At 36.1% G+C, this 20,838-nt stretch overlaps 1 protein-coding gene across 1 annotated transcript in view; it reads right to left on the bottom strand.

The window, feature by feature from the left end:
- Positions 1–20,838, bottom strand: part of LOC126825301 (citron rho-interacting kinase) — a 44,704-nt gene that overhangs the window by 20,541 nt on the left and 3,325 nt on the right. The window contains exons 5-25 of the mRNA XM_050554884.2: positions 20,558–20,653; positions 19,602–19,695; positions 19,181–19,393; positions 18,218–18,371; positions 16,890–17,127; positions 15,358–15,691; positions 14,265–14,392; positions 13,653–13,815; positions 13,045–13,170; positions 12,669–12,833; positions 11,875–12,036; positions 11,189–11,314; positions 10,243–10,311; positions 9,400–9,516; positions 8,791–8,888; positions 6,126–7,839; positions 4,791–4,979; positions 4,257–4,328; positions 3,651–3,767; positions 3,188–3,297; positions 2,468–2,551 (exon numbers count right to left, since the gene is read on the bottom strand). Of these exons, the coding sequence (XP_050410841.1) occupies positions 2,468–2,551; positions 3,188–3,297; positions 3,651–3,767; positions 4,257–4,328; positions 4,791–4,979; positions 6,126–7,839; positions 8,791–8,888; positions 9,400–9,516; positions 10,243–10,311; positions 11,189–11,314; positions 11,875–12,036; positions 12,669–12,833; positions 13,045–13,170; positions 13,653–13,815; positions 14,265–14,392; positions 15,358–15,691; positions 16,890–17,127; positions 18,218–18,371; positions 19,181–19,393; positions 19,602–19,695; positions 20,558–20,653 (4,569 nt within the window). The remainder of the gene's footprint in view (positions 1–2,467; positions 2,552–3,187; positions 3,298–3,650; positions 3,768–4,256; positions 4,329–4,790; positions 4,980–6,125; positions 7,840–8,790; positions 8,889–9,399; positions 9,517–10,242; positions 10,312–11,188; positions 11,315–11,874; positions 12,037–12,668; positions 12,834–13,044; positions 13,171–13,652; positions 13,816–14,264; positions 14,393–15,357; positions 15,692–16,889; positions 17,128–18,217; positions 18,372–19,180; positions 19,394–19,601; positions 19,696–20,557; positions 20,654–20,838) is intronic.

The raw sequence follows: 20,838 nt of genomic DNA, 5'->3' as shown, positions 1-20,838 counted from the left end.
GGTCCTCTGGAAAACACAGGAAAAACCTAACCCTAACCCACCGCTGGTCCTCTGGAAAACACAGGAAAAACCTAACCCTAACTCACCGCTGGTCCTCTGGAAAACACTGGAAAAACCTAACCCTAACTCACCGCTGGTCCTCTGGAAAACACAGGAAAAACCTAACCCTAACTCACCGCTGGTCCTCTGGAAAACACTGGAAAAACCTAACCCTAACTCACCGCTGGTCCTCTGGAAAACACTGGAAAAACCTAACCCTAACCCACCGCTGGTCCTCTGGAAAACACTGGAAAAACCTAACCCTAGCCCTAATATTAACCCTAACTCTCCGCAAACAAAAGACCAGGCTCTTTGTTACCTAATTAGGGTGTTTTCCGGTATTTAGTGGTTTTTCAGTGTTTTCGGGTATTCAGTATAACATAGTGTTTTCCGGTAGTTTTCCGGTATATAGTATTGCCGCTACTAGTGAATGTAAACAGTTGTAAACCCAACACTCATTATCTAATCCAGATGGACCATTTTAAACTACGCAACTGTGATAGAGTAAATTATAACCTAAAAGTCTAGAGATTTATAATTTAAGCTCATTCAAACTGTACTCTAATTAAAGCTATTATATTAATTTACAAATAGTCTATTAAGCTTGACAGTTGATTAATGTCTATAACGAATGAACATGTGTATTAATAATAAAATATACTATTCAAAAAAAGTAGTGGATATTTGATTTTGGGGGCATAATACTAAAATATGCAAATGACTACGAAAAAAGTCACTATAGAACCTAACAGAAGAAACATTTCCAGTTACATGTGACGCCCAAACGCACCAATAGCTACCGCATGGAATGCAGGTGATGCTTGGGATCATCATGGGGGTCCAACCCAAGATTTGCACGACTCTGACTTTGAATGTTACAGTCATTGTGGCATTGAATTCCAGGGTGGAAACATCAGTTTAATTGTTTTAGTGACCAGAAAACAAATTTTGATATGCGTCGGCTTACCCAAAATGAAAGGTTACGTGCCCTTGGCATGCTACAGATCGGCACAACACAGGCGGTTGTGGCGCGGACGATGAATGTTTCTCAGTCTGTCATAAGCAGGCTATGGTCCAGATACCGTGATACACAATCTGTACAGGACAGACCACGCTCAGGTCGACCAAGGGCGACAACTCAAGCGCAGGATCGATTTATTCGTACCTTGGCCTTGAGAAATCGTGTCATCACAGCAAATCAGATCAGCGCTCGTCTTCAAACAGACACTGGTGTGAGAGTGAGTGGCCAGACGATTCGGAATCGACTGCATAGGGGTCACCTTCGCGCCCAATGTCCTCGCGTGATCCCTTGTTTGAGAGATCATCACATTCAGGCAAGACGTCGTTGGTGTAGGGATCGTCAACACTGGGATAATCGATGCTGGAGCAATGTGATGTTTTCAGATGAGTCAAGGTTCACTGTTGATTTTTTGGACAGACGTAGGAGGGTGTGGCGTCGTCGAAACGAGCGCTTCCAAGACGTTAACGTCATCAGACATGATCGATTTGGGGGTGGTTCTGTTATGGTGTGGGGAGGCATCACTGTTGCTGGAAGAACGGCTTTACATGTTGTTGCAGGGCGTGTTACAGGCCAGTACTACCGGGACAACATCTTGGCAGTCCATGTTGTGCCGTTCGCACGACGTCATGGTCGCCGTTTCATCTTCCAGGATGACAACGCAAGATGTCACAGGGCCAGGATCGTTACAGGTTACCTCCAACAACAGAACATCACCACATTACCTTGGCCAGCACTGAGTCCCGACCTCTCCCCCATAGAGCATGTCTGGGACATGCTTGGACAGAGGTTACGTCAACGTCAACAACGTCCTGCCAATGTCCAAGAACTTGCTGCTGCGTTGCAACAGGAATGGGACAATCTGGACCAAAATGACCTTAGACGTCTCATTAGAAGTATGCCACGTCGGATCAATGCTTGTTTGGCAAACAGAGGAGGATTTACCTGTTACTGACATGGTTGTGATGCTGTGGTAACTTTGCTGTTTGACCCCGGGTATCATTTTACCCTTATAATGGTCAGTCTGTGCCTTACTTAGTCTAACGATCATTTGGAATAAATCGATGAATGTGAACTTCATTTCATTTTGTCATTTGTTTCTTCGTCAGTTTCATTAGGTGACTTTAATAACACTTAAAAATCAAATATCCCCTACTTTTTTTGAATAGTATATATATAAAACTTTAAATACATCATATTTCACAATTAATGTGGTATGTACAGATAAAGCTATAATATACTCTATAACACAACAGTAGGAACTTGAACAATTTGTCAACAATGGTTTGAAACTAAATATTAAATACGGAAACTGCTGCTAAATCAGTACAACTAAACGATATAAAAGTTGTAGTGTCAGACTCCCTCAAATGGCAATCAGTCTCATACATATTAAAACATGAAATTTACCTAGAATGTCTAATGGCATCTAATTCCTTACTGGCACCTACTAATTCATTTTCCCTTTCACCTACAGCCCTCTCATATGTACTCCTAAAAACACACAAAAATATCAAAGTTATCATTCATTCACTTATATACATGTGTAAGTATAACAGAAATGATCAAATATCAATCATTCACTTATTGAAGATGCATCATGTAGGATTTAGATAAAGAGCTGTACCTTTTTGCTATAAATAGTTCAAAAATAGATAATGAATACATTGCAAGTTTCATTCATATAACTTTATTCGGAGCGAAGTTATCTGTGCTAGAAGATGTAGCGTAGATTGTTTATTATCGTAGCAGCGGTACTTGACAAGCGAGACTTGGCCTCGACTATCCATTTTATCGTTCTAATCCATTTAAATCTCTGCCATCCGATAGTCTAGAGGGTTGATCATGGGTTGTCATTAAATGTCTAAATAATAGTTTATATTCCATTTGAAGCCAAAATCTCATAACATTTTTACTGATGGATATATTTTTACTGAAATAAATACCTTTATCTATATACTAGATCAGATGCTTTTTAAATATAAGCTTTTCAATGTATAGCTTAAAAAATATAATATAATTCGAGATCTTAGGTATCTGTAGCAAATTGAGCTAATCAAGTCAGTTGTTAGTCCTGTCTCTAAAAACATGAGTGGATTCAATTCCACGAAACTCATCAATAAAACTTACTTGATCATGTTCCATTCTTTCTCCCGTTCTTCATATTTGGCTACAAGAGCCTCAAGATCATTGGTCTGTTCTTCTAACTCCGTACAAATAACCTTTAACTTTTGGCTTTTCTATAATAAAGACAAGAAGTCATCAGTAAATTGTAAACAATATTTTATTTCATTTGAAAATGGATTGTAGAACAGTCATTGATATTACACTCGTTGATAACACAGAAACAGAACAGTGTGCAACTTATAGGAATGTTGATACAGGTACCTAAAATGTAAACAAAGAGGGTGGGGATAGAATATTCTGATACTATGTGTCGCGGAGTAATACCAAAGAGATGTTTCATAATCCTTCACAAATCTACAAAAGAGACTGTAATTTCCTAAATAAATTGGAGGTGGTATCAGGTGTTCAGCAACCCTATAAATGTCCTTTAAACTGGTCGATTACAAATATAAACTTTTTATCTTACCTTGACTTCTAAATCAAACTGATGTTGTTTGGCTTTTATCTGATCTCGTAATGTCTGAAGTTCCATGATAACAGCACTCTTCTCCTTCTGTATACTGTTATATTTATCTTCCCAATTCTATATAATACAGGGATTATATATTAAGGGCTTCATATATTGAGGGGGGGGGGGACGTTAAATACATGTATTAGGGACTTTATTCTAGAAATTCTAAACTATTCGATTTCAAACAGCTCTTAGTATTCATTATTCAATAGAAAGTCACAGAATTTGTTTTGCTTTAGGGGCTTTATTACTAAAATTGTACACTATTTGATTTTAAACAGTTCTTAGTATTGGCTATTTAATTAAAAGTCATGGAATTTGTTGTGTATTTTTGTCTTAAATACTTTGAATACTTCATCAAGATATTTGAAAGGTAAAATCAGTATTTGAAGTGACCAATATTACATGTACATACAATCTGCAGAACATGCATAAAACCATTCAGCTTCTCCCTCCAACCATCTTATATAAATTATATAACAATTTTATAAATAGATGTATAAAATCACTCAGGAAATGTTTAAATTGGGGTGTAAATATATTGATGATGTTGTAGCTTACCTTGTTCTGTCGTCGAAGTAAATCCTGTTGCGACTGTAAAATCTTCATTTCACCTTCAGCATTATTACTAGCCTATAAATATACATGTATATATAATAACAGAGTGAGCGAGAGAACTGGGGTTTAAAAACGTCCACTTGACACAAAGTCTTTAATTTCAGGACTAATTTATGGTTCAATTGGACCGGGGAATAACACAGACCTGGTGGCGCTGTACTACCGCTTCCGGTTTAGCAGTTATACTACTTTTGCTTCCGAGCACCACCTGATCAGCATCAGTTCATCCACTAGTACTTTATAAATGAGCCTACGGATTCATTCAATTTTTCTTTAATACCCGTTACTTACTGTAACTGAGTTAAATATTTACATGCATTAATCAATAAGAATGTTTTTTGTATTCTATTTTTTTTAAATAAAAACATGTCATGCGGCCCTTTAGAAGTCATGTTGGACTATATGAGAACCAGAATAGTTTTTTTATATGGCCTTACACTAGCCATTTAAATATGTAGGCTATTAAAGTTATAGTACCTGTACTTTTACTTCTTTCTCCATGGCTTGGTTATCTAATTTATTCTGAAGTTGTGCTACACGATCACGTAACTCTTGTTCCTGTCGTCTGGTTGCTGATAGCAACGATCTCGCCTCACTCAATGCTAAATTTGACTCATTCAGCTCATTCCTAATTTCGGCCATTGCCTTTTCATAATTGGACTTTTCCTGTAAATATTTCATTTCACAAATCAGACATTTTCAACTATATTTTAAGAAAAATGAAATGAAATGGGGTTTAACATTGTACTGTTCTGGTCCAGCTGGGCTAATGAAAATGGGCATACGGCATGATATACTAGTGAAATTTTGCCCAGACAACAGCGCTACAGCGTTTTCATATGTTGAAATCTAACTGCCAGGGATTCTTTTACCTGCATGCCAATGTGTACAGGGGACCTGGGTTTTTTTTATCCCATCTGAACGACTATACATTGTCCCTTGCCATGCCATATGTACTACATCACTGACAAGAGGAACTCTTCACTGGAAAATCCAGACAAACTTTCTTGGCCAACACCGGGATCGAACACAGGACCTGAAGGTTAGCTAGCCAACATCTAACTCACTGAACCACTGTGGTTCTCTACTACATTTAAGACATAACACTGTAACCCAGGTATCATTTAATCTTGTGTATCTAGCACTAATTTCTTTCACATTCGTTTAATATCAAATCTTTGTTTACAAATTCGTTTAAAATCACCAAAAATCACCTAATTTGTACTTGTGTCCAGTTTAAAGCTGACTCATTAATTTTGATATTGAGTGTCCAATTTACAAGTATTTAATTTCCTGACCACTGTTCAAAAATTAATCATTATACATCATTAATCAATTGGGTTGTTTATTTTTTAACAGTGATCAAGAAATTAAACACTTGTAGATTGGACACTCATTATCAAAATTGAATGGTCAGCTTTAAACTGGACAGAAGTACAAATTAAACGATTTATGGTAATTTTAAACCTTTTTTCCAGTTTCTTAAACAAAGATTGGATATTAAACGAATGTGAAAGAAATTAGTGCTAGATACAAAAGGTTAAATGATACCTGGGTTACAGTGTAATATTCAAACACAAATTTGGTCAATTTTACATCCTTTTACAGTAATATGTATAGTGACATTTTCATTGCCAACATTTAAGCTTTTTAAAAAAATTCTTTTCAAATTTTTTCTCTCAAGTGGGTGTGATCTTTAACCAGAACATACCTTTCAAGAGATCAATTACATATATTATAACTTTGGTACCAGTATTTGTTTTTGATAAACTTCAAATCAAAATCAGTAAAATATTTTAAAATTTTACAAACCTTTTGTTTTTCTGCTGTAACTTGTCTAAGGCCATTCTGTTCTTCTGTTTTCTTACTGGATAATTTATCTAACTGACTTTGAAGATTTTTCGCCCTTTCATCCAGTCTTCCATTTTCACGTTTCACATTCCCTAATGCTTCAAGTTCTGTTTTAACATTAGATAGTTCGGCATCAAGTTTGTCATATTTCGATTCCAGATCCGACTTTTGCCGTTTTAAAGTTTCAATCTCTTTTGATTCCAATTTAATTTTATCGTTTGCGTTCTGATTAATCTGTTTCTGTAAATTGTTTATTTTGGATTCCAAATAACGTTTCTCAGCCTGAAGATCGGACACCTGTTCTTCTGTTTTCTTGCTGGATAATTTATCTAACTGACTCTGAAGGTTTTTCACCCTTTCATCCAGTCTTCCATTTTCACGCTTCACATTTTCTAATTCTTCAAGTTCTGCTTTAACTTTAGATAGTTCAGCATCAAGTTTGTCGTATTTCGATTCCAGATCCGACTTTTGTCGTTTTAAGGTTTCGATCTCTTTTGATTCTAATTTAGTTTTATTATTTGCATTCTGATCAATCTGTTTCTGTAAATTGTTAATCTTGGATTCCAAATAACGTTTCTCAGCCTGAAGATCGGACACCTGATTGTCTTTGTTCACTAAAAAGGAGGGAGTTCGCTTTGGTTTGTTTTGATTCGATTCCAGCTCTTCCACTTTGGTTTCAAGTTTTCTCTTTTCTTGTCTAAGATCAGCGATCGTTCTAGAACTGCTATCAGATCTCTCATGATCCTTCTTTAAACGTGCAATTTCCGAGTTCAAGTCCTCGATCTTCAGTTCAAGCGTTCTTTTTCCGTCTTTTAGCTTACTAAGTTCCACAATCTGTTCCTTACTATTTTTCAGTTCTCTTTCTAAATCACTAGCAACTTTTTCTAATCTTTTTACTTTCGTTTCCAAATCCTGGGTTGTACTTTTTAGTCCCTTTTCATCAACCGCCGTATTTCGTCTGATTTCTTTTTTGTCCTCCTCCTTTTCACGCTCAAGTCGTTCCACTTGTCGTTGAAGTTCAGCCTTTTCCGTTTGTAAGCGTTCTACCAGTGTGCTACGCATGCTACTTTGTCTTTCAATGGTGGTTGACTTTTCACGGGTTTCATTTTCTAAGCGTTCGACCTTTCGTTCTAATCTCTGTTTCTCGCGTTCAAGATCATCGATTTTCTCGTTCCTTCGCTCGGCACTATCTTTATCTTTCTCTAATCGGTCCAACTTTCGTTCCAGTCGTTGTTTTTCATGTTCGACACACTGTAAATCAACGACTTTCTTGTCCACTTTACATTTCTCCATTCGTAGATTATTCACCTTTTGCTCTAATTCTGATTTATCCATTTCTAACTTTTGAATTCTTTCGTTTAATTTCTCACGTTCTCTATTATCTTCCACTTGTCTAGTCGTGACCTTTTCTAATTTCTCAGTAGTCGAATCAAGTTTCGTTTTAGCTCTCTGCAAGGATTCCATTTCGACACTGAGTTCTCGATTTCTATCGTACAATTTCTGCAGTTCTACCTTTGATTCCATTTTGGCTTCCTCCAAGGACATGATTTTAGAATTTTTATCCGACACCTCTTTCTCAAGATCTTCTGTTTTTGATCGAAGATAAAGAATTTGTTTTTCTAGATCTAATCTTTCTTTCTTCAATTCATCAATAAGATTTTCAGCTGCTGTTAATCTGAAAAATAAATGAAATGAAATGAAATTTAACGTCCTACTGTTCTGCTCCGAACTGGGCTAACGAAGACGGGCATACGCCATACAGTGTACTACAAGGGAAATTTTGCCCGGACAGTGAAAAATAAATAGTAAGTAAACATGATGCATTGAAAATTATTTAACATTTGGCATCCTCTTTGCAGATAACGAATAGTGGAGGCTCAGTGAGTAAGACGTTGGCTCGCAAAACTGGAGGTTCCGTGTTTGATCCTGGTGTTGGCCAAGAAAGTTGATCAGGATTTTCCCCCCCATGGTTCCCCCTTTTAATTTTTGTAGGACGGAGGGCCTGGCAAGGAACAACATATAGTCGTTTGGATAGGACGAAAAACCGATATCCTGTGTACAGAGGAAATTATGGTTTGATATGCAGAAATATTAAAAGCAACCAAGATCTTTTGGTTATAAACATATATTTTTAGTTTTAATAAAATCGGATAAAAACTGTGACTTCTAGAAGGTCCACAACCTTGGTATTACATACTTTTACACTATTTGCGTACAAGTAGCAGCCATTTTGTCAAGCAGTTTCGGTCCAATTATCACGAGAATCAAACTCAACAATGGAGTGTTTAACGGTAATATATTTAAACGGTTTTTAAAATTGAATACAAATTGCCAATTTCGAAAGGTACTGAGATACACCAATATTTTAAGTTTTGTTAAAATCGGATAAAAATGGTGACCTTTAGAGTGTCCACAAACAAATTGTGACGGACAGACACACAGAAGGATGGACAGGAGCAACGACAATATGCGTCCAGATGAAAATGTGGGTGCATACAAATCTAATTCTATGTTGTATGAAATGGTGTGTTGTAATGAACCAAACATCTGGTAAAGTTTCAAGATTCTAAACCTAATTATCAACTAAAACCATTATCTAGGTGAACTAGATCAATAAAATTCTTACTTTGCAGCTGAAGTCTCAGTCATTCGTTTTTCTTTAGTTTTCATGTCTTTTACCTCGTTATTCAATTCATCCAATTCACTTTGATATTTCTCCATTTCCTACAAAACAAATAACAAAGATGTAATATATTAAATTCATTTATAACTTAAAGATAAAATATGTAAGAGCTAAATCTGCCTATAGCAGGTTTTTCTCTTGGCTTCAAATGTTATATAAATTATTATTTAGACATTTATTCACATGACAAGCTCATAATCAGCCCTCTAGACCATTGGAATGCTGGGATATAAATGGTTTTGAACATCAAAAAGATTTAAAAATTGAGAATTAGTCTTGGTTGTCAAGTGCTGTTGCTACGATATTTAACGATCTAAACTATATCCTTAAACAATCATAACTTTGCCCAGAATAGAGTAATTTGAATGAAACTTAATAAGCATCGAACCAACTTGCTATTTGGGGGAGACTACTTTCTATTGTGTAAGGTTTTTGGGTGACACTACTTTTTGACTTTTATTGTGTAAGGTTTTTGGGTGAGACTATTTTTATGGGCATGATCTGAAGGTCTATATTTGCCTTGTAGTCTAGAATATTGAGTCTCTAGCATACCTTAGATTTTTCTGCTATTTGTTCTTTACATTGTTCATTTTCTTCTGTCTTCTGTCGCAGTTGTGTATCTAACGTCAACTTCTCTGTTCGTAGATTAACAATTTCTGTTTGAAGTTCCTGTAATATTGATTATTGTAATGACACACGTGTATCTGCTACGAGTAAGACATTTAAATAACAAAATCCATCACCACTGACAGCGGAAACCACACCAGAGAATCAAGGAGAGAGAGAGAGAGAAATGGGGTTTAACGTCCACTCGACACAAACTAGGTCATTTCGGGACTAACATGGTTTTAATTTTATTTCAATAATTTGCTTGCGCGTAGGGGTCTTTAGCAGTGGGAGGAAACCGGAGGACCCGGAGAAAACCCACGAGGCTGGACAAGCGACCCTAATCCTTGTCACGTACAACCGGGGATTCGAAACCACGCCAGTTGACTCAATGACAGGTCTTATGATAAAGCACGCACCCCCCCCCCTCGAATCAAGGAGAACTTTCTCGGACAACACCAGGATCATTGTAGAAACGTTGCTATAAATAACATACAGTAATTATGATGTATTTTGTAAAACACTACTTCAGACAATCTCCACATATAAATAAAACATGACGTGCAGACAATCTGAAGATGTATTTTGTAAAACATGACGTGCAGACAATCTGAAGATGTATTTTGTAAAACATGACTTCCAGACAATCTCAAGTTGTATTTTGTAAATCATGACATGCAGACAGTCTCAACATGCATTTTGTAAAACATGACATGCAGACAATCTCAAGTTGTATTTTGTAAAACATGACATGCAGAAAATCTCAAGAGATAAATAAAGAATTGTTACCTTAAGAAGTTGATCTGTTTTATCATTAGGATCTTTATCTAAACATTTTGTGATGGTCTGATGTAAATCCTGTAAATATATCAAACATACCTGTGTTAGAATCAATGGAGAAAAAGTCTAACTTTCATATTATAATACAAAATCTTAAATGTGTAACATAATGACAGACCAACAACCTTTACTGCAACAGATTGATTTTAAATATGTTTACGACAGACAGACACTTATGTTCTAAGCGGGTATCCATTAAATAATATTTCTGTACTAAAAGGACCTAAACAACGCTTGTAACATGGGCGGGAGATCTTCCTTTGTTCTTCTAGTAGATTGGGTGGAGCTTAAAAGTGCAATGACAAGTCATGTTCAATTTTATTGCACTCTCTTGCTGGTTTACACTAGTTTTAGTAGAAATCATGTTGAGCAGGTGTCAATGTTACAAGTCATTTATAGCACGCTTCATTCGTTAACAGGTTTAACACCTCGGCCTACGGCCTCTGGTTAAACCTGTTAACTCATGAAAGCCGTGTTATAAATATAACTTACACAATGTTCTTGCAAGGTGTTTACTGAAAGAACAATTCTTCTTTAGCTGAAACAATTCTATTTACAGAATGCTGATCTGAATCAATTCTATTTATAGAATGCTGATCTAAATCAATTCTATTTACAGAATGCTGATCTGAATCAATTCTATTGAAAGACTGTTGATCTGAATCAATTCTATTTATAGAATGCTGATCTGAATCAATTCTATTGAAAGACTGTTGATCTGAATCAATTCTATTTATAGATTGCTGATCTGAATCAATTCTATTAAAAGACAGCTGATCTGAATCAATTCTATTGAAGGACAGCTGATCTGAAACAAGTACGAGCGTACTATATGGACCAGAAACCGAGCAAGATGTCATCACAGCCACCCATAGAAGTTACAGGGGTGACTAACCTTTATAAGTTGTTTTTGATCTTGAACTTCTTGTTGATATAACTGAACATGCTGAACCATTTCATTCTTCTTCTTTAAGTTTACAGCTTCACGTTTCTTACATTTACTCATTTCTTCTATAAACGACTACAAATACAGACAATTAACAAATAATATACATACTTCTATAAATGACTACTAAGATAATTAACAAATTATATACATACTTCTATAAATGACTACTAAGATAATTAACAAATTATATACATACTTTCATCCAAAATTGCAATAACTTATAAATAGAAAATGACATAAATTCATAAAAAAATAAAATGTGACATAAAAACATAAAAGATCTAAATTTAGAAATGCTAATTGTCTCAACAAGCTGACGAGAGAGAGAGAATCGAAACCACGCCAGTTAACTCAATGACAGACATTATGATACTGCACGCACATGCTAACCATTCGGCCATCCACCCCCCACCCCCTCAACAAGCTGATTAATCTAAAGAAATCTCTTTTAAGACAGCAGTGAAAACTGAATCTCTAAAAGAAATATCGGTCCAAAAATGGTTCAATTCCGTTCTACCGTGTGGATAAAGCAGTGATAGTTCAATTTCATTTGACATTTTACTGAAAATAAGACATTATCCAAAACATGCTCTGTGGCAATTGTCAACTTTTAAGAAAATTTAATAAATTACTTTGATGGATTTCTTCATATCAGCTTCTCTTTCTTTCCATGCCTGAGCTTCTACGACTAATTTCTTCATCAAACTCTCCATTTCTTTAATTTTAGCCGCCGTTTTACTGTCGCTTAATAATGACCGTCTGCCACCACTAGTGTCTACTGTTATCAATAGTTCCTGGTAAATATACAATAAATATAGTTAAACGGTACCTATACAATATACACAGTAACACTGTTATAAAAATAAAACAGGGTTTAACGTCCTACTGTTCTGCACTGACTGGGCTAATGAAGACAGGCGTCAGTCATAGAGTGTGCTATGAGGGAAATTTTGAACGGACAGCGTCACTATAGCCTACTCTTGCATACATGGAATTCTAATCGTTCTTTCAGGTGCACGACAGGGCTGGAGTAATGGTAATGGTAATGTGTACACAGAACCTCTTGTCCCATCTGAAGAACTATACCACTGACAAGGAGGAACAACACAAGAAAATTGGCTAAGCCCTAGGCTCATTTGGAAGAGCGCCGCCTCAAGTAGAAGATTACCAAGTTCTTTGTCCAACACACATTATTACATTATTTCTGAGTGGACACTCACGACAGGCCCCTGGATCCATTCACTTGATTTGATATTTGTTGCTTGTTTCTCGCAATGTCTATGTGGTTTATCTTGTCCACAGGTGTGTCTTGTCTACAGGTTTGTCTTGTCCCAAGGTTTGTCTTGTCGGGTTTGTTTTGCGTGTAGTCTGGTCCTCCAACACTAACTAATAGTAGTAATAGAGAAATTAAATGAATAAAACTCACCAGACGTTTAATATTTGCACCTCCAGTGTTACGTGAAGACGGTAATTCTACATGAGCTTGGTTAGGATTCACTAAAGATAAGTCGAGAGTTTGATTCAGTTCTGCTAAATCTTTAGCATGTTCCTCTTCTTGCTGTTCATATGCCTCGACTAAATCCTCCAAATCCTAAAAGGAAACGATTCAAATACAAAACAGTGTTCACAAAAAATAGTACCATACAAAAGCTCACATTATCGTTATTATTATTCAAGATGGTTAAAAAAATAAATATTATGATTTTATGCTGTCCAATGTTGTGCATGCAGACAGCTGACTAAAATATCCAATTAAACAAAAATGATCAAATATGAAATGATTACGTTCTAAAAAGATGTACCTTGATTTTTTTATTGAGTGAATCAATTGTTGCCTGTTTTTCATCCAGTTGATGTGTCCATGTATCTTCACGATTCTCCATCAGGACCAAATCCCTTCTCTGATCATCACGAGATTTACGCCTCTCCTACAACAAAACACAAAATGGGTTCAATACAAACCTACCAACAGTCATAAAAGAACATAAAACTACCTGAATTATTTGTTATCTAATTAAAATTCAGAGAAATTAAAGAGAAAGAAATGAAATGGGGTTAATATCATTAGTTTTCCGCACCAACTGGACTAATGAAGAGAGAGAGAGAGAGAAATGGGGTAAAATGTCTACCCAACACAAACTAGGTCATTTCAGGACTAACATATGGTTCATTTTAATTTTAATAATTCGCCTGCGAGTAGAGGTCAGCGGGAGGGGTCTTCAGCAGCAGGAGGAAAACGGAGGACCCTGAGAAAACCCATAAGGTATGACAGGCAACCCTACTCCTTGTCATGCTCAAGCGGGGAATCAAAACCATGCCACCTGACTCAATGACAGACATTATGATGCAACCTGCACGCGTTAACCACTCTGCCAACCAACCCCCTTCAGAAAGATAAGCTATCTTTTACCTTGTTTAGTTTCATCTGTAAACGACTGACTTGTTCCTGTGTTTCTTGTAGGGAACTTTTATTCATGGAAATCTCTAGTTCTCTCTGTTCCATACGCTTCACCATACTAGCTTGTTCAGCTTCTAACTGTATTATCAAATCTTGTAGTTCATCATTCTGACCACTGTAACAAGTAGAGGTATACATAATAAAATGCCCGGCCAGCTTAGTTAATCAGGCTGTTTAGAGGGAAGAACAGGGCAGTCAGGAAGGTCAGGAAGGAAAAAATTATGCAGTTACTCTTCTCAAAAGCTTATAGTTCCAAATTGTTTTAAGTTTTGAAATTTGTAACAAAAAATTGTTCACTGACCTCCTACCTCCTACTCTATTTCAATTTGCAACTGTTAGGGGATCTATAATGTGCAGCCAATGGTATACAAAGGATTTCAGTTTTTCGCCTCATTTGAATAACTAGACACTTTTCCATGCCAGGTTCCACCATTGACAAGAAAAATCCAAATTAACTGTTCAGCTAACATTGGAATCAAACACTGCACCCCCAGGTTAGTGAGCAGCTCCATACCCGACAAGCTACTGATGATAAAGGTATCAAAATATTAAATAAAATCCTACCACAGTAGATCAAGTTCTATATTTTTAGCATCAGAACTAAGATCTTTAATCTGATGATAAAGTTCCTCCGTATGAAATTCCAACTTTTCTCTCTCTTTTGATTCTATAGTTAATTCTTCACTCAGCACCTGAAAATAATATCAAATCAAATAGGGTTTAAAATCTTACTTTTCTGCACAAAACAAACATATACATTTCAGGGATAACTTAGGCAAAATTTGAACCGACAGGGGTGTCGCAGCTTCTAACAATGATGACAAAAAACGCAGCCATTTTTTACCAATATTTCTGAATGGTAAAGAATTTTAAATTATTCCAATGATATGATGTCCCTGAATTTAAAATAATGATTTCAGGAAAATTACATAGTGTACAAAAGTGAATAAAACTGTTGACAGGCTCCAACTCAGAGAGAGAGAAAGAAATGGGGTTTAACATCCACTCGACACAACTAGGTGATTTCGGGACTAACACATGGTTCAATTTTATTTCAATAAATCGCTTGCTCTCTGGGGTCTTTAGCAGTGGGAAGATACCAGAAGACAGGGGAACAGGTGAATCGAAACCATGCCAGTTGACTCAATGACAGACCTTATGATACAGCGCGCACATGCTAACCATTCAACCCCCCTCTAACTCAGAGAATTTCATTCAAACCCAAGGAATTAAATAGAAAAACATCAAATATATCGCACAAAAATATATAACACAAATCTACAGACTTACTAGTAAATAGTATTATGCTGAGAAGGTTTTTTATTCTTGTAAAATAAAAGCAAAAAGCTTGATAAACCGTTTTGAAATTATACTGACCAAAATTATCAGTTAAAATTACCCAAATTAGCAAGCCTGGAAATAAAGCTCCTGTCACTGACAATGTCAGACACAGATTCAACCTTTGTCAGGCACAAAACCTCTGGTGCCTGTCATTTTGTCCGGCACTGATTTGTCTTTTTTGTTCATATTTATTAATACATGTCCGGCACTAAATTGAAAATGTCAGGTAATATTTCATTAGTGCCTGACATTTTGTCAGGTACATCTAAAACCGTTATTTCCAGGCCTGCAAATTAGAACAAAAATATAAACATACCGTTGTTTTCTGGATATAAATGTCTAAATTTTTCATCAAAGAAATATTCTCTGATTCTGCTTTTATCAGATTCTCATCCTTTTCTCTATTTAAAAGTTTTAAACGTTCAATCTCAGCCTGTAATTCACACTCAGATTTCTCCAATTTACGACATTTTTCTTTCACGGATTGTAACTCGGCTATTTTTACTGTCATGGTAACTTCTACACCAGAGTTACCTCCCCCTTGTTTTGCATGAACCTGTGTTTTAAACCCAGCATGACTGCCACTACTTGCTAACATCGACCTGGAGTTGGATCTTGATCTTGATCTACACTTACATTTACAATTCTTTCTGTAAAATAAATAAACATGTTCATTAAATTTGGTTTTCTGCACCAACTTGGCTATGGAAGACGGGCATTTGTCATGCAGTGTGCTATGAAGAAAATTTTGCTATGACAGCAGCGCTATGACTTAGGATAACACTAGATCGGAGAAGTTCTAGCACATGTGAGTTCATATGTTGATTCTCTGGTGCTAACCCTAGACCTAGCCCTTGCCCAACCCACAATCTACATATAACGTCATATATGCTAGACCGTCTCCGATCTAGCGTTCTGATATGAGTTACCCTTGTTTTGATTTCCAATTGTCTGGAGATTTTCAACATGCTGCCAGTGACATACACAGGACTTTAGTTTTTCACTTCAATCGAACAACTAGATCAGTGATTTTCAACCAGGTGTGCTGAGAGATCTTCCTAAGTGTGCCACGAAATTTTGAAAATTTCTCACTAAAGAAGTCAGCCATTTGACGGAGAGAGAGAGAAATGAGGTTTAACATCCACTCGACACAAACTAGGTCATTTCGGGACTAACATATATGGTTTAATTTTATTTCAATAATTCGCTTACGCGTAGGGGTCTTTAGCAGTGGGAGGAAACCGGAGGACCCGGAGAAAACCCACGAGGTTGGACAGGCGACCCTACTCCTTGTCATGTACAACCGGGGATTCGAAACCACGCCAGTTGACTCAATGACAGACTTTATGGTACAGCGCGCACGTGCTAACCATTCAGCCATCCAACCCCCCCCATTTGACGGATGAAATTCGAAACACTGCAATAAAGTAAGTTCATGGCTGTGTTTTTTTTTCTATTTAGTTTGAGTCATATGACTAGTCTGTGTCTACGGTTGTATGCTGTCATGTTTTCATTTTGCAAAATTCATATATTTTTCATATATATTTAGCCAGGTGGTGTGCCATTTTTCTTTCATGTGTTCCAAGGTGTGCCGTTGGCAAAAAAAAAGTTGAGTACCACTGATCTAGATTCTTTTGCCTTCTATTCTATGCATCATGTATCCCTGACCTTGGCTCCTATATGTTTAGCAGAACAGAGATTACAGTGGTTCTTCATTTTTTTAAATCATAGAAAGAGTATTTAATATGAGCAACCACAAGGGCATACAACTCAAAATTCCTTTGTTTATTTTATTCAAAATGGTGCTTGGCATGTTTCATCTTCTTGTTCTAAAGATAAAAAGGTTACCCTGTTCCTAATTTAGTTTCTATTATTTTCTGTTCCGTTTCAACAACTTTAGCATCTGTTTCTCGACATTCCTTCTCTTTTCTAATATATGTGAAACCAATAAACGGTAAATCTTTGCCAGAAAATTCTCGCTGTGTTTTCAAATCTTCAACATTGACTGGCTGGCGTATTTTCTCCACTTCATCAAAGTTTGACGTATCATCTAGACTGGTTACAGTTGGTACAAATAATGGCTCAGCTGAAATAAAATACAAACAAAAATTAAACAACTTGAATTAAAAAATTGAAAACACGAATTATTTGTCAATTTAAATCAACACTGATGTTGTGACCTTACCAGCAAAAGATGGGCTTCTGATATCCAATATTTAAGACAAAATAAACATTTTACCGTTGATACATGAATGGTGTATCATAATGCATTTCAGCGCCATTTGTAACAATGGACTTGAAGAACGAGGCAAGACATATTCCACAAGTCAAACGATGATCCATATTCTTATCTGAAGAGCATGTGCAATAAATACTAATACTATGTAGACCGGAATAACCAGACGCTATAGATTGTCATTCGATTGAGACTTCTGGTGTATTTCACCGAGTAAAAACAGAAACGATTGAATGTAAATCAGTTTATATACATTAATATTACGTTATTCTATGTGTTGCGACCCTGCAAAGGGAATTTGTTGAAAATTTCAGTCAAATTGATTCACTCTGAACTGAGATTTTAGCGATTGAATTTTCGGCCTAGCCTCGATCATCATTACTAAAATTGGTACGATAAAACATAGTCACGATTATCCATTTCATGATTAAATCACGAATGATAGTTGAACAGAAAATCCAATAAATATTCCAGGCTAGCGATGACATCGTGAGTTGATTATGGTCTGGATAAGTTAATTAATGTCTAATTAATAATTTAGAAAACATTTCAGACCTAAAGACCTGCAATAGATAGATTTAGCTCTTGCATAATGTATGTTTAAACCTGGGATATCCTGGATAACGAGCCAGTTCCTCACTCACTGAGCCACTGCGGTATCACAGTTAAAAACTGTATTATTGTTTTATATATTGCAAGTAAAAGATAAAACTCAGATGGTAAGTTACTTTATCATTTTTAGGGGTTTTCGAGATTCTATCGGATTATTGCCCTTATTGTTGTTGAATTGTTTGACAACTGGGAGACTATCGCCATTTTGTTACGTCTTTCTTGTAAATCATATTTTGTTCAATTCTGAGTGAAGCCTGGGACTGTACAACGCATGTGGTAAATTCATACTAGAACAAAATACGATTATTTGATTTGAGAAATATACTACCTTGTCGTAAATTAATAATATCAATATTATTAAAGAATTTATGAATCTGGATGCCTTTCCATGTTAATCTATCATTTCTAGATGTTAGAAGTTGTTTTATCAACGACTGAGCTGATTCACTAATTTCAGGATCTTTAGGAAACATTAAATTCGTCTGAAATTAAATAATACAAAACAAAACAAATTAAGAACATTTTAATGAATGTTCCCACAATACATGAAAGATATAGAGAGAGAAATGGGGTTTAAAATCCACTTGACATAAACTAGGTCAATATGGGACTAACATGGTTCGATTTTTTTATTTCAATAATTAGGGGTCTTTAACTGTGTTTCCCAATCGCTAAATGCCACTTAAAGATTATGGAACCTCTAGGTTAGTGAGTCAACGTCTTACGCACTGAACCACCTCGGCTCCTCACAAAATACCATTAAAGTAGCCAGGTCTCTAACTCAATATCATCCAAAGTCTTACACGTTGAAAACACGAATTATTTGTCAATTCAAATCAACATTGATGTTGTGATCTTACCGGGAAAAGGTAGGCTTCTGATATCCAATATTTAAGACAAAATAAACATTTTACCATTGGTACAAGAATCGTGTACCATAGTGCGTTTCATCGTCATTTGTAACAAGTGACCAGAAAGAGCAAGGCTAGACATATTCCACAAATCATGTCATATGGCGACGCCATAACTTATCTGGAGAGCATGTGCAATAGACTGGAATAACCAGACGCTAGAAATTTCTATTCGGTTGAGACTCATGCCTATTTCTATTCGCTGGACCTAACTGATTTGAAATTAGAGTAAAAACGGAAACAACTGAATGTAAATCAGTTCATATACAATCAGATTACATCATTATATGCGTTGCGACCCATTTGTGTCAATTTCTGGGTCCCAAATATTAGCGATTTAGCTCCTTTACTAATTAATCAATAAGATCCAATCTGATTACCGTAAAATTCATAATATTACTGTAAGTTGTAACCATTGAGCCATGTTCATCAGTAAACGGTGTTTTACCACATAACATCTCGTACGCACAAACACCCAATGACCACCAATCTACTTCAACACCATACGCTCGTGATCCACGAGTTAGATTCATAGAGGTCAAAAGTTCAGGTGCTACATAATCTGGTGTTCCTACTGGCATTCGAGATGACACCTTAAAGACAAAAATAACATATGTTTAGTTAGACACAAATTATAAAGTTACAGAATGAGATTCAATTTTACTTTCTAAATATAAAGGTTTTTTTGGCATTTCTAAAAATCAATGCAAATGGCGCTTCATTACATTACGTCAAATTTATCTGATTGACGTTGAATTTATCCCAATTAATAGGTCAAATTTATGCAATTTCTTATATTACCTGTTTATCTTCATTCATTTTAGCTGCCGAACCAAAATCTGCCAACTTGACGTGACCTGTCTGATCTATTAATATATTCTCTGGTTTTATATCTCTGTAAATAAACAACAATAATATACAGGCTTTTGATGGACAAACTGATGCAAAAATATGCCATGGATTTAAAAACTGGTGCAAGGAAAGATACTGCGGAATCTGTTAATTTTTTTGTCAACACCTATGGAGGGAAGGAAAGAACTAACACAATATACTAGGGTGGTGTCTTTCAATCCCATAATTTGTAAAGAGATGGGGTTTTAAGTCCACTCAGCAATAACCAGGTCATTTTTTAGCTTAGTAATTTGCTTGGACACAAAAGTCTTTAGTAGTGGTATGAAACCTACAAACCCTAATACGGTATACATGTAAACCTCGGCATTGGACCCATGACTTATAATCTATACCACATGCAATAGGCCACCTAGCCACACAAAATAAAGCAAAGGAATAAGAGAGAGATACTATAAAATAAAACGCAAAATCAGACCATGGTCTAATCTGGAAATAATGAGTATTCAATCTCTGACTAAATGAAATGAAATGAAATGGGGTTTAACGTCCTACTGTTCTGCTCCTAACCTGGGCTAATGAAGACGGGCATACGCCATACAGTGTGCTATGAGGGAAATTTTGCCCGGACAGCGGCACTACGGCCTACTCTTATATCGAATTCCAACTGCCAAGGGATCTTTTACATGCACGCCAATGTGTACACGGGACCTCGGTTTTTCGTCCCATCCGAACGACTAGACAGCTTTCCTTGTCAGCCCCTCCGTCCTGCATCACTGACAAGGGAGAACCACGCCGGAAAATCTGGATGAACCTCTGACTAAAAGTAAACCACAAATATGACTGACATTGACAGTAACACATGGCTTTTTTCTAGATAGGAATTTAAAGAATAGAATATTAATTACCTATGGACATAGCCCATTTCATGTAAAGTATTTATAGCAACCGACATCTCAGCTAGATAAAATCTGGCCATCTTCTCATCTAAAATATCATCATGTCTGAAAAAAAAAAAAAAAATAATCAGTCTAACTAAAATCAGATGCTATTTTCTGTTATTATTATGTTTTTGGGTTTAGCTAAATGACTAATCAAACTTTCTGCACTGTTATACAGGGTTCTCAAGTGAGTCAATAACACTGTGAGGCAGTCATGATTTGAAGCCCTGGTTCAGGGACTGAGCCCC

Source organism: Patella vulgata, chromosome 6 (genome assembly GCF_932274485.2).
Source record: "Patella vulgata chromosome 6, xgPatVulg1.2, whole genome shotgun sequence".
NCBI lineage: Eukaryota > Metazoa > Mollusca > Gastropoda > Patellidae > Patella > Patella vulgata.
Note: the sequence above shows the minus strand (reverse complement) of the source record. Positions and strands in the feature narration are given on the sequence as shown.